A 25,796-nucleotide genomic window follows, 5' to 3' on the forward strand; every position below is an offset into this window, starting at 1 on the left:
TGGGGAAGGAGTAAAGAAGCTGCAAAAAGTTAAAATATCACCCACACCAAGTCAGGTCTTTCTAACTGTGCTGAAGTCCCCTTCCCAGACCCAGCAGGGCAGTGTTAACTCACTGGTGCTTTTAATTTATTTAAGGCTTGGAAAAAGAAACATGCTTGATTCCAGCTGTGACTGAGAAGGAGCCAGAGTTTGCCCACAGCTACAATCTGGTGACCGAGAATTTAGTCCTGACACAATACACCCTCCATTTAGGATTTCACAGGTAACTCCTCTGCTAGCCTTGTAAGCCCAGGAAGCAGTGGTGATAAACAGAGTTGGTAACAGGGATGTGCCACACAAACCTTTATTTCTTATGGATGTATTTTAAACCAGTGTGTGTGCAGGCTTGTGGGAGAGATTCTTTTGCCTAGGCTCAGGTAACATCTGGTGTTCTCAAATAACAGAAGATTGCTAAAATCATAAGGAAAATGTGTGTTTTTAGTACCACTCTGTATCCATTTAATATTTAAAAAAAAAATAATGTCTAGTTCACAGGCTTGTTAGTTTTCATTATCATTTTCATTTAGCTGCTGATGTTTCCCCAGAAAAGAAAAGGCCCATGTCTCCTGTCCATACTGGAGAGTGTCACTGTCTCAGGATACTTGTACTCTGTAGAATATTTGAACTGCCATAGTGTGTGGGTTTCATTTTGAGCAGATTAGGAAGATAACTGGCTGCTCTTCTCAAGAAGTGGTCTGCTGGACACTAAAATGTACTGTTCCCTTAGCCTTCCACTGTGAATTGTTGCCGGGATACTGTGAGGTCACCAATGATGCAAGCATACTCACCTTCCATGTGGTTTATTGTCTAAATATAGAAATAGCCAAAAATTATGCAAATGGCTTTGTTGCTAGGAAACTGAAAATGTATGCAAGGAAACATCACCACATTACCTAGAAAATCTCTGACTTTGGTAATCTGAGGATTTACAACTGCATAGGCCAAGCTAGCCATCTGGTGCAGTTAGCACTGGTGGATCACAAGATTTTGCATTCTGCAGACCAGTTTGTAAGAGAGCTCCTTTTTTGGAACTGCACCCTCCCAATCTCTCACTGTCTGATTCTGACAGTATTCCATTCGGCAGACCACCAGACAGTATTATTCATGGGGGATAATTTGAGGACGGTGGATTAAAATAACGCTCACTCAGTTACATCCTTCTTTCTGGTTATTCAGATGGAATGGAGCAGTTTCTAAAGCTGGTACTGTGTCCTGCTTTTTTCTGCCCTCTCAGCTGCTTCAGCCAGCTGCACAATGCCACTCAGTATTATACAAGCAGAGTAAAAGTGGGTGCACATTTATGAGCTATGTGGGCAATCTGTACCAAATCTATTTTCATCTAGTCTCTGATATTCTCATTTTTGTTTTGTGGGCAGGTTGCATGATCAGATGGTAAAGATAAACCAAAGCCTTCACCGGCTGCAAGTAGCCTGGCGAGAGGCTCAACAAAGTTCCAGCCCCGCAACAGACAGTCTGCGGGAACAGTTTGAACGCCTGATGACTGTCTATCTCTCCACCAAAACATCAGTGACTGAGCCACAGATGCTACAGAACTGCCTGAATTTGCAGGTGTCCATGGCAGTTCTCCTGGTCCAGCTGGCTATAGGAAATCAAGGGACTGAGCCTATAGACCTGACATTCCCTTTGCCAGAGGTGGAGCACAGTGCACTGGCTTACGTACCAGGTGAATGAGATTGATTAAAACAAACACACCTTTAAAGGCAGAGGGCCAAGCAACTTCTCACCTTAAAATTACTTTAGGATCCTTTTCAGTTTGCATTATGTATACAATATATGGCCTGACTCTTTTGGAGGTGCTAAGCACCTGCATTTTGCAGGAACTCGACACTTTGCAAAATCAGGGCTATAGGACCTGTCCAGAAACAATGTGAAGTTCTGCTCCAAAATTTCAAGAGTGAAGAGGACAAAGTGATGAGCTTCATAGAAATGACTGAGAGCATAAACTTGTGGTTCTAAACAGATTGTGCAAGCTAAGCCAGGTTTGGCCTGGATGTGTGCTGGCATGGGAAATGTCCATGGAAATTCTGAATTTTCCAGGAAGTGATGTTATATTGGTGATCCAGTAGATAGCGCTGTTCTGTGTCAGCTCAACCAACACCGCTGTTTGTTGACAGGGGTCTCTGTGCTGGTGGAAGTACTGTCTTTCAGATGAGACAAACTTAAGGTCCTGGCCCCTTTTAAAAGTATCAGGCACTGTCTGTAGGAGCTGAAGTGCCCAATCCCAATGTCCTGCCAAATTCCGGTTTAGGCAGAATGTAATTACTCATCTAACATTTCCCCTGCAGTTTCAATTGGATATGGATCCTTCAGCTGTGGTTTACTATTATGTACTGCTAAACAGCTACCAAGTTTCACCCCAAAGGTGACTTGCCTCCATGGTGGGGTGAAGTGATCTCCGTGTACAGTAAATTGTATCAGTTTGGGGATCCTTAAAATTGTATTTCTTTTTTTTTTTTTGTAAATACAAGTTGTTCCTGTTAGGTCTAGGGATACAGTTTTTACGGGCTGTGCTGGCATCCTCGCCAGTTGCTTCATGTGTTCATTGTCATTAAACAACCATGTTAATTTTAATCGCCATTAGAAGCACTGGGGGGAAACATACAGGGAAGGATAGAAAAGAGTGCCTGAAGGAACTTCCTGAGGAGACACTAATACTTATGACTTCTGTTCACAGAATTCTTCTCTGATAATTTGGGTGATTTCTTCATTTTCCTGCGGCGTTTTGCTGATGACATCTTGGAGACTTCTGCAGACTCTCTGGAGCATGTCTTTCACTTTGTTACTGTTTTCATGGGTGATGTAGAGAGGTAGATAAGTTTCCAGCCCTTTGTCCTTTTACATTTACTGCAAAGCATCCAGAGAGAGAAACAAACAAGTAAAAATCATAAGGGGTGTCTTGAGGTTTGATGTAAACGTTAATGACTTAGCTGATCTACCGGGATGATGGCCAAGAATTCTACCCACGAGAGGCATAATAAGCAAAGAACTTTACCCCAAAGCTCTTGTAAGGCACAAATGAGAGTTTAGCATTTAGTTACTTGTTAAAGCCAAATGAACTGTAATGTTGGGAGCCTATCTAGTTACAGTTGGTTGTTAGTGAACTTTGAGTAACGATGGAATGCCCGACACTTGCATTTATGTTAAATGTTGTTCCCCAATCTTCCCCATACGTCCTCTGAAGGAGGAAGCTGAAGTGCGTCTCCTAAAATTGTTTTCACAATCAGGTGTTTTATTTTTGTGTCAAAAAAAGAAAGGGATTTTCACAGCATTTACAGTTGTAGGGAAGAGTGCTGGGGCATCAGGAGGGGTAGTCTGGCAAGCAAGTGAATGTGTGTACAATAGTGTGTTTTCATGTAACAGATGAGGTCAGCACATCTTGATCTATCTGAAAAGCACCTGAAAAATACTTCCTTTTATTGTTCTACTACTGCCAGGATGCCTCACACCTAGTAGAACTTGTGCTTTCTTTGAAGAATGGAGATTTTGCTTCATGTTCATGACTGATTTGGGAAGTTTCCTGTTTTATGCAATTGGATATTTTGCTAATGATCAAAATAGGGGTTGTCTAGATTGGTCTATTTTAGTTGTTTCTGAGACTTCTGTTGCCTCGGTGCTTGTTGCCTAAGCACTGAACAAAATTATGAGCTGTTATGATCTTTGTGGTAAGATATCATTGTGTACACTGTGTTCATGCCATTCATTTGTTAATATTTGTGTGTGCATAATTATATTCATGGCAACAACAGGAGCAGGTAAACTCCAGCTTCTCCATGGGGTGCTATTTGCAACTGCCCAACATGGGAGTTGGGAGACTTGGGGTCTGTTCCCACTTCTTTCACTGACTCTGCAGTTTTGGACAGGTCACTAAACCCCTGTGCCCCACCTCTGTAATGGGGACAATAATGCTTACCCACCGCTGCTGGATGCTCTCAGATATATTAGTAAGAGCACTCTGTAAGTTCAAAATACTACTTCTGTTCTGTAAGTAGGAGACAGAGGCATTAGACAGGTTCAGCACAGAGCTGATATAACAGAATGTTTGCCATCAAAACACATGTGGGCTAGGGCAGAAGAGCCGCAACTGATGAGCAAGCACGAACGTGCAATAGTATGCATCGCTGAGAGAGTGTTCTAGGAGGGATGAGGCCAGAAGCTTCACTCCCTTTGTAACCCCTCTGTCTGAGGTTTAACCATTAGTGACTGAGAACGACCGTGGCATGCTGTTAGGAATGCAAGTGGTAGGTCAGGTGCTTTCAGTTATGTCAGAAGTTTGGCTGCACAAGTGTAGTGATGTTAGCCAGCCCTTCCCCATGTGGATGGCCACAATCTTTGGGATTCTCTTTGGTCAGTCAAATTCCCCTTTTGCGCTAAACTGCCCTATTATATCGGTTTTTCTTTTCCAGGATGAAGAATCCTCACCTGCGAGCCAAGCTGGCAGAAGTGTTGGAAGCAGTGATGCCTCACTTAGATCAGGTCCAGAACCCACTTGTCTCCAGCATGTTCCATCGTGAGCAAGTGTTCTGCTCCTACCGCCATGCTGCCCATCTTGCAGAGGCACTCATCAAGGTCTTTGTGGATATTGAGTTTACAGGTAAACAGGGAAGGGGAGGGATTTGTCTCGTACCCTGAGAAGAATCTGTTGGAAGATGTCCACAGGCTTTGACATGCCTTGTTCTATTGACAGTGGTGCACCAAACCTAATCTATTCAGGCTTGGTCAAATCCATTAGACCATATTAAACAGATGGCACTTTGGCAAAAATGCATCTATTTTGAATTGCTGATACATGCAAAACTGCAACATATCAGGAAAATAGGTGCTCTGGAAAGCTACATTTCATGGTCTAATCAGGTCTATTAACGTACTTATCTAGCCGTGCCCACTAGGGGTTCTATCCTGCTCCCATTGAAGACAGTAAAACTCAAACTGATTTAAGCATGAACCTGCTCAGCTGAGGGGGAAACAAGCACATTTCCACACTCACAGACCTTCCATAGGTAGCTTTTCTCAGAGGCCCGCCCAGGCACATTTGTATTCTTACTGCCCTACATCCCAGTCAGGATTCTCTTCTCCCTCTTGATCACCTCAATCCGAGAGGGAGAATCACTATGGAGCAAGGAGAGGTGCTCCCCTCTCGTCTCACAACTAGAGTCTAAGTGTGCTGCCTCCGCAGCACTTCTGGCCTCTGCTTCCTGGACCTGGGACTCTGCATTCGACTGGCCCTTGCACACTAATTTTATATCTTGACATTGTGCTCTAACACAATTATTGTTTATTCAGGGTCATCATCTCTAAGAGGTATCCAGCAGCTCAGCAGACTGAATCAGCACTGCTTGCCTTACATGCTTAGTGGTTAATCTAGTTCCCACTGAAGTCAGTGATAGCCTTGCTACTGATGTGCATAGGAACAGGATTGAGCCCTTTGTCTGGTGGGAGGGTGGCTGATGCTGAGCGCTTCAACTTGGTTGCTTCCTGTGAGTTGACAGTCAGCACTTGTGCTATTGCAAACCACTGCCAGGGAAGTGGTTTCAACAACACAAACGCAGTGAACTCCCAAGATGCTGTTATTAACTGGTATGCTTATTCCAAGGGAAAGTGGAGCAAAAGCATTTGATGTACCAGTCACTTTTTAAAAGTTTCTTACTTTCAAAGGCACTAGTGTTGGTCTCTTTCCTGTTTCTTTGAGGTAAAGCGGCCTCAAAATCAGGACAGTTTATCTCCCCTGTTAACTTTAACAACTCCTTTAAAATAGTACAGGAACCTCTCGGATGTCAGAGTCCTGTCATCTTCCCCAGACTGAGCCAGACTGGTTGTCTTAGTTGGGTAAAACTCTCCAAGTGCATGTAAAGTCTGTATAAAATAAAGTCCCTGGGCTCTGTGAAGCTTATACAATATTGGAGCTGCATAGTAAGAAAAGATAGCATTTAATTGGCTCTTGCTTCCTGACTTTGGCTGTGTTTCAGGAACCTGGTGTGAAAATTATTCCTTGCTGAGCAGGGTGGACTGGGAAGTGAGCTTTTGAGTTTTCTCAAGGAAGTGAGCAAGTGTTGCTCTCCCCTGGCCTGATGCTATGTGTGAACTGTGGAGAGGTTAAAAATACAGTGCCGATTCTTGCTGCTGAATGGACACGTCCTCTCCCTTTTGCTTTTATTTAGGGGATCCACATCAGTTTGAGCAGAAGTTTAACTATCGTCGACCCATGTATCCCATTCTTAGGTACATGTGGGGGACAGAGTCATACCGGCAAAGTATAAAGGTAAGCCAAGATAAGCACGTCAGTAGTTTGTTTGGTTTGTACAATGCTGTATTAAGTGTTGAGTTATGTGTCCTTAAGTTTGAACTGTGCTGGAGCATTAATGCATCATTTCTGTGTGTGATTTGTAGGGTCTGGCTGATTATGCCTCAGAAAACCTAGAGGCAATGAACCCTCCTCTCTTCCTACGCTTCCTTAACTTGCTCATGAACGATGCCATTTTCCTGTTGGATGAAGCCATACAGGTAGGGCTTGGAAGGCGCTCTAGCTGTGGCACCAGAAGCAGGCACAGCTCCTTTATTTGAGATGGCTGGTTAAAATATCAGACCTATATCACAAGTGAAATTAGGCTCATCCTCGCTCCTAGCGATGTGTGTCTACATTAGATGCTTTTCAAGCAGTTTGGCAGAGTTCAGCTAGATTGATAGTCTGCTCAGGAGAACCCAGGAGATGGAGTAGTGAGAGGTGCTGGCGGGCATTGAAGGACATTGGCCAAACTGTGTTGGGACCTGGGAATAGAACCACAGGACTCCGGCAGAGCAATTAGTGTGGCTGGAGGGAGGGAGGAAGCCAAAACAGAAGGAGGTTTTTCAGGTCAGGACTGAAGTACATTGGCATAGTCGTGAGGACATCTACCTATTGCTTATCTGAGCTATAGCTGGCTCGTGTGAGTCATCTTGCAGTTTGTGATTACCAAATCCCTGTGGCCTCCTTTGCAAATTCCTTGTTATCTTAACAGATGCTGCTGTCTCAAGACAGCCTTGTCCTTTGGGCTTACAAGGCATCAGACTCAGATGAACTTCTTTGTCCCCAGCGTGTGATTATTTTCTAACCACATCTTTTGGAGCTGCTTTTTGCTACTATAAAAAGGGCCCTTTGTTTGGAGAGCTCAGCTGTATGTCCTGTGATAGAAGTGTGGGCCTGGGGACTAGCAAATGAGGCAGGCAGTTTAGATGTAACCCACCTGCTTGAATGATTGTAGGTTCTTCCGAATGTTGCTTATGGTTTAAGTGAATGTTCTGTGTTTTTGTTTGTTAAACGTATGTGGCCGTGGAAGCCTTGTGTAAACTCAGAAGAGCTCCTGTCATTGACAGAGTTGGCTCGCTGTGGGACTTTACCGTTACCTGGAACTCTGCTGTGTGAGGTTCACTACATCACCGGGAATGCAAAGAGATCCATAGTTGCGAAGAAACTTAAAATTTACTTCCGTGTTATGGGTGAATCTTACTTAACTCCAAGAAATGAAATCCTTAATTAATCTGCTTCACTCTTTACTCAGTCCTCCTCCACCCACCTACCAACCAGTTTTTCTCTCCTAGTTTCCCTGATCCTTTTTGAGGCCCCATGTAATTGTTGCTGATCTCTTCTTTAGCCACAGTGAACTAAACTCTCTTTGGAATCGATCAGTCGGCGCTTCTGCTGGTAGTAGGAAGCTCGTGAGAACTTGTGCTGACACGGCAGAGGAGAGGCCCAGTCTGTAAATTGGGTTCTGTTGTGCCTGGCACCCAGAACTTCAACTGATACTCTGGGTTAATTTATTTCCTTTCTTGGTTTTGGTTTATTTGTGTAATTGGTGCTGGTGACAAATACACAATAGAAAGTACTTAGACTTAAATCCTCTGTTTATCTACAAGCCACATTGGTCACAGGCAGCAGCAGTTAAGACTTCCCCAAAACTGCTCTGTCAAGGGGCTTCAACCTACCCTCAGGGAAAGAGAGGAGTGCCTCCGTGGTCCAGTTCAACCCAGGCCCTCTTTCCTGAGGTTGCTAATTTTGTAGTGATGTTTCTCTGATGTGCACATCTGCCTTCTATGAGACTTCCCAAGACCTACTGACCTCGTGGAATGATTTCCCATCTGAGTGGCGATGAAAGCATTCCGAGCTTGCCAGGTTTACTAAGTAGACCATTGTCACATCCTCTGCTTTATTTTTACAGTACCTCAGTAAAATAAAAGTTCAGCAGATAGAGAAGGACCGTGGTGAGTGGGACAACCTGTCCCAGGAGGCTCGTCGGGAGAAGGAGTCCAGTCTGCAAATGTTTGGTCAGCTGGCTCGCTTCCACAACATCATGTCCAATGAAACCATCGGAACCCTGGCCTTTCTGACCTCAGGTATGGATGGCAAATCCTGCTGGCTGGAAATTGGAGAGTGGCAGTGGTTGGGAGAGCTTTGCCTGGTTTAAGGAGTTGGTGCAGAAGGGTTGATTTATTTTGATGCTCAGAGAGCTGTTGGCTTCTGTTGCAGAGATCAAATCCCTGTTTGTGCACCCTTTCCTTGCTGAGCGCATCATCTCCATGCTGAACTACTTCCTGCAGCACCTGGTTGGCCCTAAAATGGGAGCGTTAAAAGTCAAGGATTTCAGCGAGTTTGACTTCAAACCTCAGCAGCTCGTTTCTGACATCTGCAACATCTACTTAAACCTTGGGTATGTGAGGGTCTGAGAAGCTGCAGTGGGGCAGCAGTCCTGGAAAAATAGGACCCCGCTACACAATGGATTCATGTTGCTGGGGTGGCAAAGAAAAATGATTTGTGGTATTTATCTGGTATTATTTATCCTGATAATTCCGTTAGCGGGATGCTGCTGAGGATCAAATTCTATCCTGAGTTATGCAGTCAGCATAAATCCAACCAGAAATTATTATTTTGGGTTCTGAAACTTGTTTTTAAACAACCTCCCCTCATCTGAGCAAATAAATCTTTAAGACTTTAAAGATGGACTCCGAATAATAGAGAGTCTGTATCTTCAGTATAGCAGACTTCTCTCTAGGAAATCTGGCCAATATAATGCCATTTCATGTGATATATGTAGTTCTGTTTACACTGGGAGCTGAATTCTGCTGGCTGTGATCATGTTTAAACATGGTGGTGGTTAGCAGAGTTGTCTCACAGTCCCCTGGCCAGTGTGTCGTGTGGTGATTTTTTGTATGTTGTGATTTATTTATTTATTCATTTTGTCTTTTTTTGAAAATCATGGTAGTCAAGCTATGCTATACACTGGCTCCGTGTCCCTGGTAGGATATAACACATTTTATAATAGTGTTTTAAAACACACTCCCACCCCCAAACCATCCATACTAGCCAGAGAAAACACCTACACCCCTGGCAGCAGTAGCAGAGTTTTTAAATATGGTTATAGCTAGTGTAAAGCCTATCCCAGTGTGGAGACTAGCTAGAAGAAATGACTTAGCTATTATGGTTGTTATTCTTTCACTTTGCCATCTTCTGTATATGTTTACTGAAGCAATTCAGCTGTTACAATAATATCTTGTAGAACTGGAAAGGACCTTGAAAGGTCATCAAGTCCAGCCCTCTGCCTTCACTGGCAGGACCAAGTACTGATTTTTGTCCCAGATCCTTAGGTGGCCCTCTCAAGGATTGAACTCACAACCCTGGGTTTAGCAGGCCAGTGCTCAAACCACTGAGCTATCCCTGCCTCTGTTGTAACTGCAGCCTAGCAAATCACTCCCCTTTTCACAAATGTCAACTCTTACATTCTCTTTCTTTTTGCAATTGGGGTTCAGCGATGAAGAGAATTTCTGTGCCACGGTGCCCAAGGATGGGCGCTCCTATTCGCCGACACTGTTTGCTCAGACAGTCAGAGTCCTAAAGAAAATCAATAAGCCTGGCAACGTGATAGTGGCTTTCAGTAACCTGGCTGAGAGGATCAAGGTGAGAGGAGTAAGAGAGGAGGAGAAGGACAGTGTTGGTGATTTCATCCCTTTATCGATAGTCCCTCTAAGCAGAGTTCTCTATTAATATTTTACTATCAAAGTTCTTGAATGTGCCCATCAGCTCCTTATCTGATTTATCCCTCTCCTTCTCCCCTTGCCTTCAATTGTGATTCCCGCCAACACCCACTCACGTTCTTCAGTCTCTCCCTGGCTCCCTGTCCCAGTACACCTTCCAGGGCTCCTCATCCATTCATAGTGTCGTTCTGTCCCGGGATTCCATTTTGCAGTTTCTTTGTCCTGGCAGTCCCACTTCTCCCCACTGCTGTGCATCCTGGCTTCTTGTCAGATTTATCTCCTGTTTTCCCCCATCCATTGGTTTCCAGTCCTCTTGGTCAGCCAGTCCCAGTCTCCTCCCACACCCTGACTCCCAGCTTCCCTCTCCCGTCCAGGCTGTCTCCCTATCCTCCTTGTGTCAGTCTGCTTCCCCCACCTCTACAGGGTCTATCTCTTGTCTCCCTTTGCATTCAGACTAGGCAGCTTCCTCTTGCTCACTGCCTGGGCAGCAGCAGCAGGTTCATTGAGACTATGTGTGCACAGGGATAAAAGGCACATGTCTGGCTGGGGTCAGCTGACTTAGGCTCGCAGACCTGAAAAATCATTGTGCAGACATTTGGGCTTGGGCTGGAGCCCAGGTTCTGGCGGGGCTGCCCAGAGGATGCAGGGGGCCCGGAGCAAAGCAATTTCAGGGGCCCCTTCCATCAAAAAAAATAGTTGCAATACTACAGAATACTATATTCTCGTGGGGGCCTCTGTGGGGCCTGGGGCAAATTGCCCCACTTCCCCCCGCTCTGGGCAGCCCTGGGGTTCTGGGACCCAGTGAGCAGGAGTATCCCAGAGCTTGGGCTCCAGCCTGAGCCTCAACATCTACACAGCAATTTTTAGCCCCACAGCCTGAGCCAGCTGACCCGGGCCGTCCATGCTGTGGGTCTTTTATTTCTGTGCAGATGTACCCTGTGTACATAGGAGAGACAGACTCTCTCCTCTTCCTTCCCATGCCCAAACCTTGCACAGCCCACAGCAGCCTAGAGCCACAGTTTTGAGCAAATTCCTGCTCAGACCCAGGCTACAGCATGCCCAGTGGAGACAGAGTCTTCTGGGAATTTAGTTGCTAATATCTAAGACGTCTCTAATGAGCGTATATAAACTGCAGTTTTTTCCCAAGGCCGAATGTGAGCAGATTCTCACAAGGATGGCAAAAGGCACCTCCCTGATACACAGACGAGCCCCTTGCCAAATTTCAAGTCCCCTCTCCAAAGTGTGGTTGTGCTTGAGCTTTTAAAAGAAACGTTTGCTAGAATATTTTAACATGGGCATAACAACTTATTTTCCTAGCTTCATTCTTGAAGATGGCTGAGCTATTTTGGCTGAAATTCTCCAAAATAAATTAAGCCTGAGACAGACACCTGCCATGTAAAATTTCAGCCCAAACCATTCAAGATTGGCAAAGTTATAAGCAATGAAAACAGGGTCTTACTATGTGAAGTGTTGGGCAACTTGAACAATAGGTTAAAAATACCATCCCTGCTTGTAATATGTGTACGTAGCTTTGTAAACATGCATAGTGTTTTACAAACGAATAAAAGATGATCCCTGATGCAAAGAGGTTAGTCTACCTAGACAAGGCTGAATGCTGTAACAGCTTCTGGAAACCCCCTCAGAGCTAGGCGCTCTCAGCTTCAGCACAGGTGTTGATGGAAAGTTACAACCATGATGCTGCACAGTAGTGATAGCCATGCTCTTCCAACCGTGATGTGGATCAGTAGTGATAGCTATGCTCCTCCTAAAAGCTTCCACCCCCAGTTTTGCTCTAAGAGGCTTCTCTCCAGCCAAGGGAAAGCTGGCAATTCCTGTCTTCCAATAGATAGATATATTCTTGATGCTTTTGCTGTGTCTGAAACTGAAACCAGGAACTGATTTACATTCTGATGATACTTTAATTTGCATAGTTACAGTTGTTAAAGAACCATTAGACTTCAGGAGTTTGCAGAAGCAAGGCTGTGTGCCCAGTGTTTATTTGCATGCCATAGCTGTGATATATTTTCTGGGTTCCTGCAGTTTCTTAGCCATGCTGATATTTGAGCTCTAGAACCAAACCAAAAGGTTTGGTAGAGCATCCAGTTACGTGCATGGACACATTCTGCCAGCTACTTTGCAAGTGAGAAGAAGTGCCTGACTTTCTGCACTGTTAGGCTCCACTCCTTTGTGAATGTGCAAACTTGAGCTGCTTGACAAAGCTTCACAAAACCTAGTGTTAATAGCTGTGCATGTATCTACCAGTCTCTTGCAGACCGACAGCAGCAGGAAGAGGAGACCTATGCAGATGCCTGTGATGAATTCCTTGATCCTATCATGAGCACTTTAATGTCTGACCCTGTGATGCTGCCATCTTCCCGAGTCACCGTGGATAGGTCAACTATAGCCAGGCATCTCCTCAGGTATTAATTGTGTCTGAGTGAGGAGTTAGTGATTCACTAAGGGTTTGGTGGGGAGGGGTTAGTGTTTTTGCTCTCAGAGATTCAGGCAAGACAGAGTGGACATTCCCATGCATGCAGACAGTCATTCTTTCCAAATTTCCCACAGTTGCTCCAGAGTCTAGGATCTTAGCGTTGTTGGATTTGGAACTGACATTGTAATCCATCCGTCTCTCTAAAGTGCTAACTGTTTATCTAGCTGTGTGCAGTTTGTGTGCCCTGGACCCTGTGGAATTCAGCTTTCTGAAACTTACAAGTTGCATCCATGTCCAAATTTGCACAGACCAGATTGTTTCTCTTGTTTTTAATGGAATAAAGCATATGAGAGGTGCTCAGACCTACAAATTGAAGGGGGTGGGGTGGGGAGATTAAGACTTTTTTTTTCTTTTATTTAAAGGTAATTTCAACATTGGGAAAACTGCAGGTGTTTCTTCATCCTGGTTTATTCAAAAGTCAGTGAATAGATTTGACAGTTTAGTGAGTACAGTTAAAATCCAGAAATGTCTTCCCATAAAGCATGAGTATAGGAGATTGCTTTTTTCATCCAAATAGTAGCACATTTCAGTCTGTCTCTAGGTAATCATCTTCTATGTGTTAAGAGTCAGAGGTTTGCTAACGGATCTGGGTTGTGGTTTAAGTTCTCTCTAAAGTACTGTTGTATAATCTGGTACTCAAGCTTATTGTGAACCTGTTCTGCTTTCCTTGAAATTTTAGCCTCAAATGTACCACTGAGAATGATGTGAGTGATGGTGTCATTTCTGAAGTGTCAGTCTTCTGGGGGATTTTTGGGTAAAGCCTAATGATTACACCTAGTCAGGGGTGGCTCCAGGCACCAGCGCAGCAAGCGCGTGCCTGGGGTGGCAAGTCACGGCGGGGGCAGCCTGCTGGTCGCTGTGAGGACGGTAGTCAGGCCGCCTCTGGCGGTGTTTCTGAGGGAGATCCGCTGGTCTCGCGGTTTCAGTGGCGGGTACGCTGAAGGCACAGGCCCAGCAGACCTCTTGCAGAACTGCAGCCGAATCCACTTGAGTGGGGCGGACCTCCCGCAGAAACGCTGCCGAATCCGCTTGAGCCGGGCGGACCTCCAGCAGAAATGCCGCCAAAGGCTCCCTTACTGACGTGCTTGGGGCAGCAAAAAACGTAGAGCCGCCCCTGCACCTAGAGGCTCATTCTCCACAGGCAGGTCTGATTCACTTGATGGAACAGGGGCTGTGCCTGTCTCTGGTCCCTGTTTCTTGGCTTCATAACATTTAGTTTTTAATCAAAGGACAGTACTGTCAGAGAATTAGTCTCCTTGACTTTCTCTCTTTCTTTTAGTGACCAGACAGATCCTTTTAATCGGAGCCCCCTCACTATGGACCAGATCAGACCAAACATAGAACTGAAAGAGAAGATCCAGCAGTGGCTTGCAGAGAGGAAAAAGCAGAAGGAGCAGCTGGAGAACACACTGAAATGAACAAATGAAAAAACATCCTGACACAAGTGAACAATAATTTGTTTGTAAGAGAGTGAAATCCCCTTGCAACGATGATGGCTGGTGCTCCAGAGAACCTGTGAATCAGCACTACCATATATTCTGTACTCAAGATTGCATTTAGTGCATTGCTACTAGACCTGGAGCCTCTTGCTTAGGCCTTTCCTTTTATCCCCTTCTATTTTTTGTTTGTTTCCATTAAGACGTCTCAATAATATCAGAAACCTCAACTGCACTACAGCTTCTCAGCACAGGAATCCTAAGTCCCTTCTTGCTCTGTTGGCCACTGGTTAATTTTCTTGTGTTGTTTGTTCTTCGCAGTGTTCACTGTTTCTGATGACTGTCATGTCACACATCTCAGTGGCTGTCAGCCACCACCAAAAAACTCTTCCTTGTGACTGAAGTTTTCTCTCTCTTACTGCTGCTTTGGCTCCAGACTTGTTTAAACTATGTAATGTTCTATCATATGATGTTTAATGTGAAAAAAAATGCCTTTGTCCACAGCAGCTCTTAAATTTGAGGCTTGCGAGGATGGAAGAGGTTCTCTTATGCAATTTTGTCTGTAAATATTGGTTGTGTACAAGGGTTTGTGTTCAGCATGGTACATTGCAATGGGGCAGCACTGAAATCAAAACATTTAGAAGATCATATAGAAGTTGGATGTGAATCTGTTGGGGATAGTTGGACAATTTAGCCGTTGCTATAACAAAACTCTCACTGGGACTAGGGAGGTCATGCTGGAAAAACATACTGGTTTTAGAAAAGCCTCTCACTTGATTGTTGGGGACAGCTAATGATCTGTTACCTGCTGTTTTGCTTGAGGGGCAGCCATGCAGGAACTTGACATATCCAGACACACAGGACAAGCTGTTCTCTAATTGGGGTTCGTTGAGTCTCCACATTTAAATTAACCTTAATTAGTAATGACCATCTGCTAGGTTTGAGAGCCTATTGGAAACAGCACTGTGCATAGACTGTGTACATATTCATACAGGTACACTATAAATCCTGCCTACGTTTATACTGTACTTTGTGCATGTTAATATGTATCCAGTGTGTATATATACTTAGACACATGCTTTATCAATAAAAATGTCAGGCTTCAAGTTTCTGTAAAGTGCATATTTGGTCTTAAGATGAGCTTGTTTTGAATGGGGGATCTGGGGCAGGTATAACTCCTGTCTCTCAAGTGACAATTTCTTTGTTATTGTATACAGCTACTAAGCTGAGTTTTCCCCAGCTGTGGTCATAACCATACCCTTCTACTGGGGATCTGTCTGCAACAAGGAGTGCAGAAACAGCTGACATTTTTATAATGAAAACTAAGAGTGAAGCTTGGGCTTACTGTGCTGGTTACATTAAAGAATCGGTTAAGATGAGCCTACTAGATGAGGCCTTAAAACATAAGGCTCCTTTGCTGACGGTCATATCTATGTGCACTCATGCAAACCTAGAAATGCCAGAATTTGACCCTAAATAAATAGTTTAATATATATTTTATTCTTGAGGGGCAGGTGTGTGTCACTTAGTTATACTTATGCATGACGAAGGCTTACTATTCAGCTTGTGGGAAGAGGGGGTTTTGTGCTGGGAGGAAGGGAGTACTACAGGGACAACTATCCAGGGCATCAGACACAGGCAGAAAAATAAGGAACATGATTTTTGTGGCAGCTATCTCCAGCCCAGCAACAGTGTTCTAGTTCAGAGGACTTCACTAAGATGGTCAGTGGGACTTGCTATAATTTCTCTCTCCTAAAACAAAACATGGTGTAGTGTTTACCTAGCTATGGCTGCGATATATATAGTTTCATTACAAATGCCTTAGAGCCATTGAGAACACAAATGGGAAGAAGAGGGAGAGTCTGAGTGCTAAATCATTAAAATGGTAGGACTTAATCTTAAATTATACAAGTACAGTTTTGGAAGCTGCCTTGATAGGTTACAGCTTTGGGATTAGATTCTCCTAACAAGCAATTTTGTAGAAGTGGCATTTTTGGCAGTGCACAAGGCAGAGGGTTTTCTTCCAATAGGTTTTGGCTTTGCTGACATGCACACAAATCATATCCCAGTGGCCAGGGGTAGCCAGTTATTTTTTTGTCAAGGTACAGACTCCAGAGAAAATAATAAAGAATAGTTAAAAGGTTCTGGGGGCCATTCAAAAGCATCTGGCAGTCCAGCTTTGGCCTGTAGTCTGCCTATTGACTACCCCAGCCCTGGGCACGTAAGAAAAAGCACTTCTGGTAAATCCATTTTTGAAAGCTAACAGCAAGCCTCCTGCCAGCCCATTCTAAGGCCACTCGTACAGTGTCCCAGAGAAGGTGCTGAGGTGTGACCAGGCGCCACCTCCCAGCGTTAGCTCGCTGGCCTGGCCGGCAGCCTAAACTCTGCCGGCTGCAGCGCGCTTCTCAGGGGCAGCACGTGGGCAGGGACAGGAACCGGCCACAGGAGGCCTCTGCGCGTGCGCCGCTTTGGCTCCCTCGAAGAGACCAGCTTGGCGTTGCGCGTGAGCAGCCGGTCGTGCCCCATAGGTGGCTTCGGCAGGCGCCTGATCAAAACGCCCCGCCCCTCCCCGCAGGGCTGGAGTGCGCACAGGCCGTCTGGGGGTGTGACGAGCGGCGGCGGTGTTAGGCGCTCGCGGGGCAGCCCTGACGCAAGGGGCCCTTAGGGGTCCTGCTGTAGGTGACATTCAGGCTCCGGCTCCTTCCTCTTCCTCAGGCGCTGCAGCTGCCCCGCGCCGGTCTCGCCATGGCCCAGGCCGCCCAGAGGCTGGTCCAGCGCGTCGCCACCAAGGGCCCGCAGCTAGTGAGCGGTGAGAGCGGGCCGGGGGGGTCTGCGCGGGGCTCCGGCCCGGCCCTGCTCCGACCCGGGAAGCCGGGAGCGGCGCGGCCGGTAGGCGAGGCAGGGGCGGGCGGCGCTCAATGGTAGTGGGGTGCGGGGCCTGCCGCTCAGCAGATGGGGGCCTGGCCAGCAGTGTGAACCCTCGCGCCGCCAGTTAGTCAGTGTGACTGTGCCCCCTCCCCAGCGCCGGGTCCTGGGGGTCCGGTCTGGCATCGATTCCGCCCCTCGGTAAAGCTCTAGCTGGGGGCGGCCAGTAGCCGCCGGGGCCACGGGCCGCCAGATGCGTTCAAACGGACCCTGACATCATCTTCGCTTATTACCTTCTTCTTCTTGTTTTATCTGGAGTCTGGACCTGGGGCAGGACATGTGGGGCCTTGACTTGAATAATTCACGGCCCAGGTCTGAGTTGTCTGTGTGAGACGGTGAGTGTATCACCCTGTGTTGTCTCCGTAGAAGATGTGGCTGAATGGCCTTTGTCACTGGGTTGTTCCCCTAGTCCAGTTGTCTTAAGGTCTGGGCCTCTGCTTCGTGTTACTTCCTTCAACTGCAGGAAGTGGATTTTTGTCATTGTCCAGGTGACTCACTCTATATATCTTTTAGCCGAGCTTCTTTCTTTTTAAGTGAACACTGAGTAGCTAGAGGCTATATCATACTGTTCAGGATCAGTGAAAAGGGGAAACTAAACAACTAAGAAACTTGGCTATTGCAAGATTCTGTAGGATTTCACTGATGATAAAACCTGAGTTTGCAGTAAGTAGAGTTACTAAATGCTAAGGAGTGGGGAAGAATAACCATAGACCAATTTAAGTTTATGTCTACAATAAAGAGAAATTACCTTGTAATGAAGGAACACCCTTTTGAAGCACAACTTCCCTTCAAATTAATACTTCTCAGAGGGTTTCATAAAGGAAGGCATTTTTCCTATTTTAGTGATGGGAAAACTGAGGTACAGATATGAAGTGACTTCCAAAGGTCATACAGCAGAGTCCATGTATCCTTTTCCAGTTTAATACTTTATCACACTGGCAAGTAAACAAAAATGGTGGGGAGAGAGCCTCCTAAACGTAAGGCCCATGTCTAACAAGGCTTTCCAATTGTAATGGGAAAGGGGTTAGAGGCAATTGATCAGGAAGACACTTAATAGCCATATTTCCAGAGATACTGAGGACCTGTAAATCTCACTGAAGTCTGAGAGGAGTGAGTGCTTAATACTTTTAGAAATCAGGCGTTTCCACCACTAGGTGGATCCTCAAAACATCCTCCTTCTACCCAAAAGAAATCAATCCCAAATCACCTGCAATAAACCAATCTTAACCAAAACAGTAAATTAACAAAATTGATATTTTTTTTAATTGGAACCCCCCCCTCCCCCGAAGGGGGAGATGCCAGAGTTTCCAATACATCTGTGATGGATTTTGCTATTACCTATTTTACATGTGAAGTGCACAGATGCTGTGGTGATGAGCAGCAGTATAAAACCAAAGCAGAACTGCTTTTCCTTTGGCCCCCTAGACCTGTATCTTTGAAGACAGATTGAGATGTACAGGGTGCACTAACTTGGGCTCTGATATTTGAAGTTACAATGTAGTGATAAGGGAAATGCTGTGAGGTGCATGACGTGGTGGACTGTGAGCATAATGGATGTGACAGGTATCTGTGAAATAGGGAATCAGGATAGTGAGTTGCTAATAGCAAATGTATAAGCTTTATTTTTGCTAACAAGCTGTATCAGCTCTTAAGAATTCTACTTGTTTCTCCTTTTTCCTTTTTTCTTTTTTTGTTCTATGCTAGTCTTGAAACCCACTTTATCTTGTATTTTTGGCTCTTTCCACTTGTAGATATCTCAGCCGGTGAGAGCTTTGTAATTACAATGCAGCCTTGCCTACATTAGCTGAGATTCTTTTCCAGATGAAATACATGGTCTGCTCTGTAATAGGTTTTCATTTAAAAATACTGCCATCTGCCTGTCCAGCTAGGGAGAATGTCTCTAACATCAAAATGAAGTGTATTGATGAAGAATCAAAAATAGAAAAGGTATGACGTATTGAGGGTCTAGAAACATTAAGGATGTTAAATATGAGGTAGTCATTAACAAAACTTCTTTTATTTCTGTGGCTTAAAATAAGTGGCTCTGTTGGCATAGTATCAAACTACTTCACAATATCCACAACTGAAAATGACCTCACTGTTGAAGGGTAAAGGGCATAAACTATATAGTTTAGGACCTAGGCTGAACATCTTTTGAGGTTTGAAGACCTTAGCTATACTCTAGATCGTGCCACAAAACAACTACCATGGCAGTTGAAGAAAGTGTGGGATTTGGTGGAAGGGTTGAAGTGGTGCAAAGGCCCTTGACTTTGGAATTGACTTTCTCAGTTAGTCTAATAGACTGAATTTTTGATATTTTGGGTGCATGCAGAGTGTCTGCTCTTTTTCCGAGACTCACTTTATTCTGGGTTTAATTTGGAGAATGGGTTTCCCTCTTTGAGTTACTAATGAACAAGTATCCAGTTGTACTCAGAATGCTGTTTGTAAATTTAAAAAATACTGATTTTTTTTTTTTTTTGGTCAAACTTATGCTGAATTCAAGGTCATTTATTCTAAAACAAAAGATGGACTCTACCTTCATGAATAAAGACTTCATTCAGCTGTGATTATGGAAACTGGAGAATTTCCACCACAGTGTTAATTATCCTAATAGAGGAGGGAGAGAGTGTGAGTGTGTGTACTGAGACTTGTATAAGAGATGTAATTTGCAGGCCATGTAGGCTGAAGCTTACCTAATGTGTAATTCTTTTGCACCATATAGAGCATAACTGTTAGTAGTTAAACTCTTATGATTAAATGCTCTCAGCCTAAGACAATATCCTTGCAGAATGCTGCAGGAGTTCTGATTGATTCAAACAATAACACTGTTTTCACATGACCACTTCTGCAGCTTTTGGGGAGAGATAGTTGTTGAAACACATTTTATTAAGCTTTTCCTAGTTAGGCAGCAGAAGTCCATCAGTGGCTATTGGCCAAGATGGTCAGGGATGCAACCTCATGCTCTGGGTGTCCCTAGCCTCTGACTGCTAAAGCTGGGAGTGGACAACAAGCATCACTTCATGATTGCCTGTTCTGTTCATTCCTTCTGAAGCACTTGGCATTAGCTACAGTCAGGAGATAGGATACTGGGTCAGGTGGACCATTGTTCTGACTTAATATGGCCATTCTTATTCAAATGGTTTGACTAGTATAATTCTGACATCTAATTATTCATGCTTCCAATATTGAGGCATGACATCTTAAGAATAGGAGCAACTAAAATGTCTCCTTAGATTCTTACTAGTTAAAATCCATAACACTCTCTGCTGGCAAAGAACAGTGATGGTATTGATCTTCTAGTCTAATCATTTTCTGGCAACTTAAATTTATAGCTAATTGATTGACAATTCATAACCAGCTGGTAGAACTAGATACTGACCTGGGGTCATCACATTTTAAACTTTTAATGCAGGCTTCCTGAATGGCTAAGTTCCTTGTGATACACATGTTCTGTACCTTTAATGTTGTATACAGCCTGATTAAGTGGAGTTGGATGTTGGGAGCACATTAGACCAGTAATCTCCCCTGGCTTTGGTAAGCTTTGGAGTGGAATGCCAGGTGTTTGTTTTCACAGAAAAACCCTTAAAAGGTTTGGGACCTGGTTACTTGTGAGACTGCCTCTCTCCTTGTGAGGTGCTGCCACAGTTGAGATCAGAAAAGGTGCTTGAACTGGAGCTTCCTCAACATAAATGAAGGAGCTCCCAGCAGGGTATTCTGTGAGGGGTCTTTGATATTTGAAATCACCATCCCACACCTGGTCTGCCAGAGTCCAGATCTGTTAACTTTCTGAGCATGCAGCTAAATTCTTATTTCCCCTTTCTAAGGCCTGGTCTACACAGAGGGGATGGTGGGGGGGGATTGGTATAAGTTATGCAACTTCAGCTACGTGAATAACGTAGCTTAAGTCGATGTAGTTAGATCAACTTACCGTGGGGTCTTCACCGCGGTGAGTTGACTGCTGCTGCTCCCCCATTGACCCCACCTGTGTTATGGCATAATATATATTATTATTATATATGATTGATATATATATATATATATATATATAGGCAGTCCTTCATGTTCATGTTGTGATTGACTTGTTCATTTTTTAATTTATGGAATAGGCAGCCAGAGCACTGGATGGTTACTTAGAACTGTATTTTTAAAAATTAAATATCTGCTTATTACCAAGGAGCAGCTCTGACTCTTCACCAAACATGCACCCAGTCTGAAAGCGGTAAATGAATGTGACGCATGAATAAATATTTGTGGCCGGCCCACACATCTGTTTCTTTTAGTCTCCAGTAGATTCATCCTGGTATTTTTCTCTTCCAGCTGCTGTGACTTACTCCAGGCCTCGTTTGGCCACATTTTGGCACTATGCCAAGGTTGAGCTGGTTCCTCCAACCCCTGCTGAGATCCCCAAGGCCATTGACAGCATGAAAGCTATGGTCAAAAGCTTTCAGTCTGGTCACCTCGCACAGCTCACAGTCAAGGTAACTGCAGGCTAAATAAGAACGGATGTGAATAATAGAAGCGTGTTTCCCTTGGGGGTTTCTCCAGCCATGCTGGTTAACACATTTTTAGCTGGGCTAGATCTAGCAGCATAAAAAGCAGCCCAGAAAGTGACTTGTGCTTGCTATTTGGACAGAACAGTTAATTTGGTAGACAAATTGTTGATAAAGCCAGGTTGAACTTGTGCTCTCAGTGAGCTTATTCTGTGGCAAAAAAAGTTTTGACTGGACAGATATCACTTCTGCCGTATGGTGGCTTTTTCCCTAGTGAGCTTTTATATACACTTTGGTATGAACAGATGGTGGTCTTTCCACTTAGTGTCTGCTGCTGCCTTACTGTCAAAGGGACTTCTGGATGCGCTGTCACCCTTCTGATAGAGATATCAACATAGCCAGCGCAGCGTGTAGTGTAGTATGAAGCGATATTGGATAATTGACTAGTTTGGAATTGCTGTTTGACCTTTGCAATAACAACCAAAAGCTTAAGGCTAGTTTTAAAACACTGATACCTTCTACAGTGCAGTGAGGAGGGGTGGGGCTGTGTTCTGTTCCTGCTAAGGCAGTGGTTCCCAAACTATTGTACTGGTGACAACTTTCACACAGCAACCTTCTGAGTGTGACATCCCTTATAAATTAAAAACACTATGAAGGCTGGCAGCAAAGCAGGGTTTGGGGTGGAGGCTGACAGCTCACAACTCCCTATGTAATAACCTCACGACCCCCTGGGAGGTCCCGAACCCCAGTTTGAGAACCCCTGTTCTAAGGGCTGTAACTCTTTTGGCTTAGGCTCATAGCTGTATTTTTCCCCTCAAATATTCTGTCCTTAATAGGAATGTGGGCATTGACAGGCTGGATCAGACCAGTAGTTCTTCTAGTCCAGTATTCTGTCGCTGATGGTGGCAAGTGGTAGATACTTAAAAGGAAGGTGCAAAAAACCTAGAGTTGGGTAGCTATGTCCCAAGGAAAGTTTCCTTCTAACTCTTAATTTTTAGAGTGCCTTATTCCCTTCCCAGCTCTTGCAAATATCTGTTATATATTTGAATATTCATATCATCGATGTAAATAGTTCTGTCTCAATCAGTTTTGAACTTGCTGCTTTTCAGTTTCATTGAATGTCCCCTTGTTCTTGTATTGCATGATGGGGTTAGCCTCCAGGCATTTCTACAATATAAATAATAAAGCAGGGTCCAACAAACCAGTAATGTCTAGGCCCTTTTCCCAACTAGCATACTCCTTTCCTGATCTGTGAAGAGTAATTCAGTAACACTTCTTTCCCTTGGGAATGGGAGTGCAAAATGAAGAATAGTTCTCTGAAAGTATTAGCTGCAGATCTGGTTCTTTAATTGATTAGTCCGGGTCTTCTGATGGATGCCCCTTTAACTCTTCACATTTAAATCTCTCCTCCTGAAGTTTCCTCAGCATTTTGAAAACCTTGTTCATTTATATGGTGTCAGTCTTCAAAATAACTTTTTAAAATAAAAATGGGTCATCTTTGCTTCAGAATTAGCTAAAAAGTAGAGGTCTGATCTTATGATCCTGAAGCATCGTACTTCTGCATGTTTCTCTAGAGCCTAGCAGATGTAGTTTAAGACCTGCAGGTATTTTGTGTGCAGGATAATATTTTCCAGGAACTTGCTGAACCACTGGCATTCTAGCTTAAAAAGCTTTTACTTGTGCCATGAAAACCAATAGAGTGGTTGTCATTAAGGAGTGAAACACTTGGAGAATTTACAGGTTAAGAGTTAAATAGCATTTTTAATGTATCAACTTTTCATTTCTTAATCCTACCACTTCTAGTAGAGTATAGATGTGCTTTTGGCAGCAGGCTTTTCTTCAACATCCATTCATGTGATTCAAATGTTAATAGGTCCAGATCTGCCCGCCAGTACTGAACAGCTATTTCATAGGTCTAGTGTATTGCTCGGCACTAAAACTTGGATGGTCTTTTCAGTATTTCTGCTTTAAAACCTTCTCTTTGAAGGGTGCTGAAAGCTAAGCTGTACTTAAGACTTGAGTGCACATTAGTATGTACCATGATTGCTTGGGCGGGGGGCAGTAAATCGTTAATAGCATCCTCAGCTAAAGGCAAGAATGCTATCTCATTAACTTTGATTGTGATGGCAAGAAAGCCACCCAACTTTGTGTATGGTTAACAAAACAAAGGGAGACGTTACTGCGATAGCAAACATTCTAAATTGTGGCTTTCTTTCTTTCAGGAAGCTCTGAGGAACGGTTTGGTGGCCACAGAGGTGCTGATGTGGTTTTACATCGGTGAGATCATAGGCAGAGGCAGCCTGATTGGATACAATGTTTGAAGACTAATCTTTAGTAGTCTTATGTTTCACTTCTTTGTCCCCTAAGTCTGTAACAGTATTTGACAAAATAAAACCAGGAAATGATGTGGAATTGTGGTGGTCTGTGTTAGTGGTGTTTACAGTGTGAGCTTGTCCCCATTCTGTTACCTTTGCCAGCTGTGAAGAAAGCATCAGTTAGTATCTAGCTGCCTGGAGGCCATCCCTCTTCAAGCATTACCACACATAAGGAAATAGTTATACCTCATCCTGTTTCCATAACACTTGAAAATGTGAATCTTTTACCAGAGCAGGTTAACTTGGATTGAAACTTTTTTCTGGTCATTTAGGACTAGTGCTTGGGAATATCTACTGGCTATGAAACCTTTTTGTTTGGTCTGCTAAAATCTTTGTAGCTGGGGATTGTGAACCTCAGATCTGCATCACACAAGCGGGATTTTTGACTTTGATTCAGACAGTTTTAGCAGCAGCTGTTATGGAAACCAGTAGAAGCCAGTGCTTTAAATCATGAGACTGCAACTTGGCATCCCAGATTTATCAAATGGTATAAAGTATTCTCTTTAATTCTAACAGGCTGAGTTAAAATGGGTCAGGTATATGTAAAGAGCTGGAATAAAGAAAGTTATCAAAATAGGCCTCTAAAATCTTACCTCACAACCCGATAGGTATAAATCCTCCAATAATTGATAGTCTTGCTGTGTTCATCTGAGAGGCTTTCTGAGATACAAATACAAGAACTTCCTCACTGTGTGATCTTAACTCATTGGTTAACTCTTAAAAAAAAAAAAAAAAAAAAAAGTGGGGAAAAGGAACAGTTTTAATCAGGCAGAATGCTTGATAACTTGAAGCAGAAATGGCGCTATGTTTGATGGGACTTATTCTTCACTAATTATATTGCCATAGAAAATGGTTTCTATTAAAACAAATCACCTGCTTTCCATCTTACTTTTAGCAAGACTAGGAGTGGCCCAACTTAAAATCACCCATTAAACCTTCTGCAGTCAGGCATGACTGCTAGTCAGATAGGTGACAAGTGTTCCTCTACATCAGGGGTCCCCAATGCAGTGCCCATGGGCGCCATGGCATCCACCGGGGCATCTAAGTGCGCCTGCGTACTGGCCAGTGGACGAGCATCCGCTGAAATGCCACTGAATTTCGGTGGCGACTCCTCTGGATCATGCTGCTTGTTGGCATTTCAGTGGATGCTTGTCCGCTGCCACAGTCCTCCATGGCTCGTTGTCTGGCGCCTGCCAGACAAAAAAGGTTGGGGACCACTGCTGTACATAATAACTTAATACATGGCTTCACTAGACAAAATCCAGTCTCCTCCAAAGTAAAGACGTAGAGCAAAGCATAGCTTCTGTTCCTTTAGCAGGATCTCTAGGCCATGAAGTTACAGCATTGATAGAAAAACATGATTCATCTTAAGTTTGCTGGCTCTTCAGCTTAGCACCTGACCTGTGCATAAATAGAAGATATTGGCTTACACTGCTAATAACTCCATGAGCACAAAAGTTCATTAGCAAGGACAGAGGGAACAAACACTAAATTTCCAACAAACTTCTGCTGAAATGGGAGTGTAATCTCCACTACTTCATCACTAAAGAAAACAAAGTAAGGGCTCTTTTCTCTGTGTCCAGCAACACTATGCTTGCTGTGAAACTGAGTATTACATGTATTGGAAACTAGCGGTTTCATAGCTAGCGAGTTGGAGTCAAACATCTCTGCTGGCTATTTTGATAGGGAATTACAATCTGCTACAATCCTCTCTTGGCTTGCCCTGTGATCTTCTGAGTCTTGCTTTCAGCTCCGTGGTGAGTCTCCAGTACTCTGGACTCGGCCGCCCTTTGTGACATTAGAAATCTCTTGGAATACTAGGCTAACAGTATATAGATTACTCTAGTCTCTGCAGCAATAGCATAGGCCTTTGTCAAAATACGTTTTTTCAGTAGGAAGTCTTGCATTTATCATTTTATCATGTAACATCCCCACTATGCTTTCTGAATAAATACTTAACTTCACCTGCCCCTGAACTATGGTCAGTTAGGAGGTGTAGTTACTGCTGTTCTATTGCATT

At 44.0% G+C, this 25,796-nt stretch overlaps 2 protein-coding genes across 6 annotated transcripts in view; both read left to right on the forward strand.

Moving 5' to 3' along the window:
* The window catches only part of UBE4A (ubiquitination factor E4A), a 28,356-nt gene extending 13,264 nt beyond the window's left edge, over positions 1-15,092 (forward strand). For all 5 annotated transcript variants that reach the window (XM_032777175.2, XM_075073561.1, XM_032777171.2 and 2 more), the window contains 11 exons: positions 136-262; positions 1,416-1,723; positions 2,735-2,867; positions 4,464-4,651; positions 6,216-6,316; positions 6,445-6,558; positions 8,250-8,424; positions 8,558-8,738; positions 9,835-9,982; positions 12,322-12,479; positions 13,830-15,092. In XM_032777175.2, coding sequence (XP_032633066.1) covers positions 136-262; positions 1,416-1,723; positions 2,735-2,867; positions 4,464-4,651; positions 6,216-6,316; positions 6,445-6,558; positions 8,250-8,424; positions 8,558-8,738; positions 9,835-9,982; positions 12,322-12,479; positions 13,830-13,968 — 1,772 coding nt within the window. In that variant the 3' untranslated portion in view covers positions 13,969-15,092. The remainder of the gene's footprint in view (positions 1-135; positions 263-1,415; positions 1,724-2,734; positions 2,868-4,463; positions 4,652-6,215; positions 6,317-6,444; positions 6,559-8,249; positions 8,425-8,557; positions 8,739-9,834; positions 9,983-12,321; positions 12,480-13,829) is intronic.
* A 1,559-nt stretch (positions 15,093-16,651) lies between these two features.
* Positions 16,652-23,813, forward strand: ATP5MG (ATP synthase membrane subunit g). Its single transcript, XM_032777170.2, has 3 exons — positions 16,652-16,795; positions 21,229-21,389; positions 23,624-23,813. Exons 1-3 carry the CDS (start codon positions 16,732-16,734, stop codon positions 23,720-23,722), a joined length of 324 nt encoding a protein of 107 aa, XP_032633061.1. The 5' UTR covers positions 16,652-16,731; the 3' UTR covers positions 23,723-23,813.
* The last annotated feature ends 1,983 nt before the right edge of the window (positions 23,814-25,796 follow it).

This window comes from Chelonoidis abingdonii, chromosome 18 (genome assembly GCF_003597395.2).
Source record: "Chelonoidis abingdonii isolate Lonesome George chromosome 18, CheloAbing_2.0, whole genome shotgun sequence".
NCBI classification, from domain to species: Eukaryota; Metazoa; Chordata; order Testudines; family Testudinidae; genus Chelonoidis; species Chelonoidis abingdonii.